This window comes from Cebidichthys violaceus, unplaced genomic scaffold (genome assembly GCF_023349555.1).
Source record: "Cebidichthys violaceus isolate CVI_PGR_0920_01 unplaced genomic scaffold, fCebVio1.0.p SCAF_143, whole genome shotgun sequence".
NCBI classification, from domain to species: Eukaryota; Metazoa; Chordata; class Actinopteri; order Perciformes; family Stichaeidae; genus Cebidichthys; species Cebidichthys violaceus.
The window spans coordinates 217,501-223,760 of NW_027176311.1; the positions used below are offsets into that span (position 1 = coordinate 217,501).

Below are 6,260 nucleotides of genomic sequence, written 5' to 3' on the forward strand. Positions count from 1 at the left end.
TCACGTGTATGCAGAAAGCGAGACGATACGCGGTAGGGTGCTGTACACTACACTTCCCAGAATCCCCCCCCGGAGTAGCCCACGTACTCATATCCGCCTTTACGCGATGACGCAATTTCTGCCTCGTTGGAAGGTAGTTTCGGGAGGAAGCGCTGTGACAGTAGACTACTATAATCAGCAGCGAAGAAACGCTGAGTGGAGAAACCTAAAAGACACCCGGACGCTCTCACTCGAGAGGTATTTTCTGGCCTGTCATCGAACGGTACGAGTCATAATGTCGCCATTAACTGTGTTAACTGTGTTTCGGTGTGTTTAATGTTACGAGGGACCACGCCCTCTTTCTGATAAAGATCCTCTAAGGATTATTAAGCTAACCCTAGCTTGCTCGTCGATGTTAGCCTAAGACATGTCCTTATTTCTGCTATTGGAGTAGATAATGTTGTCTTTTTTTCCCCCCTGCTCGTTAAACTCAAATGCTCATGAATCCTATTGCTCGTATGTGTTCACTGCTAGTGCATTAACTAGGTCATTTATTATACGCTACAAGACAATGCTCTTATTTTGCAAGACAACAAAGACACCCTGCATCCGGACTGCATTCACGTTTATTTATTTTAAATCAATGCAGCATAGAAATATTCATTTTCTGCAATGAACTGAAGGCTGTACGTCTTATTTGTTTTGACATTGAATTCGGATCTTGTGACAAAGGCATGTAGGGGGCGGGGCTCAATGAAAGATGAGGTCATGATGGGAACGTGGCAATGATGCAATCTGAAGCCGTTAACGCAGCCCTTATACGTGTTATTAACTCACTGACTTAAAAAGTATGTGTCATACTTAAGATTGCACAATTGAATACTGTGGCTGCTGAACCGCTTACAGTCAAAAACAGTGTCCACATGGAGATCAGCTTGTGGGGCAAGCTGCAGAACAGAGCCCAAGGAATCAGATGGTCATATGTAGAGGCAAAGTAATCTATATTTCAGTCCGTCGAATTAATTCAGAAAATGGGACGGCATCTTTGAATTGTTTGTTTTTGCCTGATTACAAATCCAAAGATATTTATTAAAAAAAAAAAAAAAAAAAAAAAAGCATCAACAACCCATTATTTTTGCCAGCTAAATTAAAAATAAATAAATAAATATTTATTTTTTAATCAACTAACTAATTAATCAGCACTACATAACTGTTATGCAGCCTATGGGAACAAAAAAAAGAAGACAAAACCCATTCCCATTGGCATCATATTTTGTGTTATCGTACCGATATGATGTGTACATAGATGTTAATGCCGTTTGCTGTGGTCTGCATGCTGCTGTGTTGCTCCAGATGTCGGTCACTGCGGACCTTCCAGACATGGATGGAGCGGACCTGTTGGGGCTGCTGTTCCACAACGGAGTGGATGGATCCACTGAGCCTCTCTTCGCTGACGGGAGTGGACTCATCGAGTCCTGGCTGTCGGAGCAAGACGTGAGAGTTCATTCACAGAGTAGACATACGCCCCACGTTGTTCCTCTTTATTTTTGGATGACTCACAGTGTATTTCCAACCTCCTTGCGGTCTTGGCCTTAAAGCTAACATTTAGTCTTCTCCCAGATGCTGACAGGAATGGACACTGAAGACTTTCTGTCCAGCTTGTTAGAGGGAGAGTACAACATGGAGGCCATCGGTCCCTCTCACTCTCCCGTGGGCAGCGACAGCGGCATTTCTGACGACAGCAGCACCGGGGTCGGAAACAACAACAACAACAACCACCCGGGGTGCCCGAGTCCCCAGGGCAGCGATAGCGACGTCGTGCCCAGTCCCCGCTACTCCCAGCCCAGCCTGGCGCACTCTGACCCGGCCCTGGCCCCCGGAGAGATGCAGACGGAGAGCCTGGAGGTTCTGGCGGTCCAGGCGGATCACAGCTACTCTCTGCTGCAGGGCGGAGGCGGGGACATGGACGTCCTGCAGAGTGTGAGGGCGGAGAAGCCAGATACGGATGTGTTCATCGATCTGGGTACGTTGAGTCCAAGTATCTTATCCAACCTTTTGATGAATACCTAGAAAACGCATGCATTGAGTGCACATTCAGTGAGAGGGATGCTGCATCTATTATCAACGAATGGGCAGATTGAGTTCATTTCAAAGGTATTTCTCTCCTGTCAGACGACTTGGTGAGTGAGGCAATAGAGGAGGACTTCACAGACGAGCTGCCCTGCACTTTGTCCATAGAGGACGACTCGACACAGGATTCAACTCCAGCCAACGCAGAAGACCAGGTCAGTCCTCCCTACTTGTCCGCATTTCTCTGTTGCAGTTCCAAAGTTCCAGTTTAAATGCCTCATTTATGTTCGTGACATGTTGCGTCTGTAGCGCCGTCGTGTACAAGGAGATCAAAGTCTTTTCCCCTCTTTAGTTCCAGTTTAAAGAGATCGTGCTCACTGAGGAGGAGAAGCGGCTTTTGGGGAAAGAGGGAGCAACTATTCCGACACACATGCCCCTCACAAAGGTAGCTAATGCTGAAAACCTTTACTCATTTGAGCCGACTGGCGGCATTGTAAACTGTTCCGCATGAGAACGTCTGTCATATGTTGTAAATGTTGTGTGGTGATGCAAAAGAATTATTGTTGTTCATTATCGTAGCAATTATTGTACAATAATCCTGTACGGTGTATTGTTTTTGTCCATATTTGAATGTTTTTTTTTGGGTTATTTTAATTCAGAAAATGGATTTTCTGTTTGCTGCTCAAGGCTGTTTTTTTCTATATATATATATATATATATATATATATATATATATATATACGTTGTCATGTCGACGCCGTGGTGAAGGCCTTCTATCTGTGTAACAGGCTGAGGAGAGGACCCTGAAGAGGGTCAGGAGGAAGATCCGCAACAAGCAGTCTGCTCAGGAGAGCCGCAAGAAGAAGAAGGTGTACGTCGACGGACTGGAGAACAGGTGAGACGATAGAGGCCAGAAGGACTATCGGTGAGAAGTGAATGGATTCTGCTGACCATCGACGCAGACGTATCACGCTCCAGAACACACACTGCAGGCAGAACGTAAAGAAGAACAGAGCAGCACTTTTCCCTGCTTAGCTGCCCGTGACTAGTTATGCAGGCAGTGATCAATTGTATGCGTTTTCTTTTTTATGGTTGTTCAAAAAAAGTCAATGCACTTTTGGATAAATATCCTAATTACTGAATCAATGTGTACCGCAGGGTCGCCATCTGTACCGCACACAACCTGGAACTGCAGAAGAAGGTCCAAATGCTCCACAAACAGAACATGTAAGAGATCTCTCTTCTGCATTAATACGCTTTTGAATCTGCTGACGGCCGTTAACGGTGAATTTGTCCTCTTGCGTCTCACAGCTCCTTGATCGAGCAGCTGAAGAAGCTACAGGCGATCGTGAAGATGTCGACTATGAAGGCCAGCACAACCAGCACTTGTGTTATGGTAAATGTGACGGCTCCTTATTGCTCCCGTATGAAGTTCTTTGTCCTGCTGCAGTGTTGTCGTCTTTAGTTTTCCTCACTCTCTCTCCTCCGGCTTGCCCTCCAGGTGTTCCTGCTCTCTTTCTGTCTCATCATCTTCCCGTCGGTCAACCCGTTCGGCGGAAACAGCGAACAGAAGGAACTCTACACACCCTCCTCCAGTAAGTGTGTGAAATGTGAGATTTCTCGAATACCTTCCTCGGCGCAGCTTTGGTAACTCATGTCTCGCTCACCGTTGCAGTCATCTCCCGGACCTTGCGCTCGATGCCGCAAGAAAGCACAGACGTCGTGTCTTTCCTCGGGGACCTTGAGCCCAAGGACGAGGAGGTCCTCTTAGTGACCCAAGCCGAGGTGGAGAACATCAAAGCCATCTTCGCCGGCGGCCAGAAGAACCACACGCCCGACTTCCAGATGGTGGAGCAGCCCGACTCCGAAACGGGTGTCAGCAGCAACTCCTCGGCGGACTTCGCCGGGCCCGCTCAGGCCGCGGAGATGAAGCCGGGGCCGGCCGGCGGAGCGGGGCCCTCGCAGGAAGGATCCGTCGACGGCGCCGTGGCGTACGATGTCGCGGGGTCCAAGGATAACTGGATAGACCGGAACCCCCCGTCTGTCATTCTACAGCAGCACCGCTCAGATGAGATGTAGTGGGAGGGGGGGAGATGATCAACACAACCAGCAGAGGGAGCTATATTCCTAATGTTTTAGGTATCTTACAAAAGGATGAAGGGAACATACGGTAATTATCATGATATAGGATCAGTCTTTCTGTCCCTGCTCCCCCCCCCCCCCCCCCCCCCCCTCTAACAACCTTTCCGATGTACTACTGTTACTTTACTTGCACTCTGTCCGTGCTCCAGTAGGCTGAAATCACTGGAGAGACATTCCCAAATTTCAGCAGCGTAAACTACCTAAAGAATAAGGACATCTACACGCCTGTCCCACCAGAGGCCACGTGCAACTTAAGAAGCGCCGAGGCCTCTCATTTTTAAACGCACAATGCGGCGCTGACGACAGAAGAGACGTTTTACTTGACGGCATTATTTTATTTGCCAAATTCTAGGGGGTTGTGGGGGGGCCCATGTTCGACTCGTGTCTGTCTTTAGCAGATCTAAATATTTAACGTACGCTGCTCATGAATGCCTCTCCCGTCGTAAATTATTGTGACAATAAGCACTCCCAAACATTTTTGCACCTCCATCGCATAGTAGAAACGTAGGCTGCTTGATTCTCGTTAACGCTCGATTTAAAGTGGTTGTCTGACCGCCGTAACGCTTAAGCCATTGCAGGACATTTGGCCATTTAGAAGACTTGTAAAGTTTTGTTAGTATTTCCCTTGTAACAAGGGTATCCACGCTTCTTTTCTTTTTTTTCTTTTTTTTAAAAACGTTTTTGGAATGCTTTTGTTTTTATGTTGTACAGTAAAGCAAGAAATATAAATGTCATAATGCAAAAAATATGGACACTGAAACCGCCAACCGAATTCGAACCCCTTACCGTCTCCTCTTTTTCCGACTTCACGGGACACTTCTTATCTTTCTTAACGTGTCCGAAATACCTTTTAGCACCTGTGTGCACCGAACAAGGGGTTTGAAATGCATCTGTGTGTAATCTATATAAACCTGTGTTGCAGTAAAATGTGCTCAAAAATGCAATGACCTGTTTTGTCAGCGAGGCATTTTTATTTTTATTTTTTTATTTCTTTTTTGTCATCGTTCTTTCTTACGTGGAATCTAAATGGTATCGGAACTGCTTTTTGTTATAATCCGACAGTCAGTGAGATTTTTAAATGTTGATCATGTTGAACAAATGTCATTTGACAAAAGTCCAGGAATGAAATGTGAATATGCTTAAATGATTGCGGCTCCTCTGTACATTTGGAACTCTTTATGTAAAAGACATGTCTGGACGTCTATAATAACAATAAACTTTTTTTTATATATATATATATATCTGAACAACGTGTTCTTGATCTGTGTTATTGGGGCGAAGGAACAGCAGAACACCGCTCAAGACGAGATGAAACGGGACACATTTGAACGTTTTATTTAAGATTCACCTGCAGACTTACCTCATACACCTATACCAGCTTTCTTTAAATGCTGGTCACAGCTTCCACAGTCTTTCTTTCTCCAAGACGGTCTTCTTCAGCAGCCCCACAGCGACATTTTAGTGACAATTCTCGCAGACAAATTGAGTGCCGAGGAGCTGCCAGCACAACCGCAGTCTGGAACTGTTTGCCACAGCTTTGGACCATTATAGCGTTCAGTTTGTTTGTTGCCTCGCTCAGGGTCATGTCGTGAGGCCGTTACTTATTTATCCTCCGTGGGATTTTCACAGCCCAGCCAGGGATTTCCCCTTATCAGCTTAGCCAAACTGCTTACTGCATTCACAAGTGCAAAAGTCATAAAAACTCCAACCGTATTTACGTAACGTTGTTTATCTCGCTACAGAATCACATGAGCGCGGTTGGATTAGTGTTAATTTACATGGGTGGATAGGAGAGGGAGAGTGGGCCTACGGCGTAAATCCAGACTGCTCATTCGAAGAATTTCTTTTTCACTCACACGTTCATTCTATTTTCACCCCGATCAACATGCGACATGTCTGGGAAAACAACCGGAGCAACCTCAGCTGTCTGGGAACAACAACGTGTGTGTGAGGTTGGAACCATGAGTCATGGGGGCTCATTCAGCATGTTGAGACTGAAGCAGTGGGAGCGAGGGAAAGGTCACTGGCTCAACGGCCAGCAGGTGGCGCCGTCCGTCCGTCCACACGTC

At 46.3% G+C, this 6,260-nt stretch overlaps 1 protein-coding gene across 1 annotated transcript; it reads left to right on the forward strand.

Annotated features, from left to right (window-relative positions):
* Window positions 1–127: 127 nt before the first annotated feature.
* creb3l3l (cAMP responsive element binding protein 3-like 3 like) lies at window positions 128–5,426 on the forward strand. Its single transcript, XM_068709345.1, has 10 exons — window positions 128–262; window positions 1,333–1,473; window positions 1,600–2,002; window positions 2,152–2,264; window positions 2,402–2,494; window positions 2,838–2,944; window positions 3,208–3,276; window positions 3,361–3,445; window positions 3,551–3,644; window positions 3,725–5,426. The coding sequence occupies exons 2-10, from the start codon at window positions 1,333–1,335 to the stop codon at window positions 4,126–4,128; spliced, it is 1,509 nt and encodes a 502-aa protein (XP_068565446.1). The 5' UTR covers window positions 128–262; the 3' UTR covers window positions 4,129–5,426.
* The last annotated feature ends 834 nt before the right edge of the window (window positions 5,427–6,260 follow it).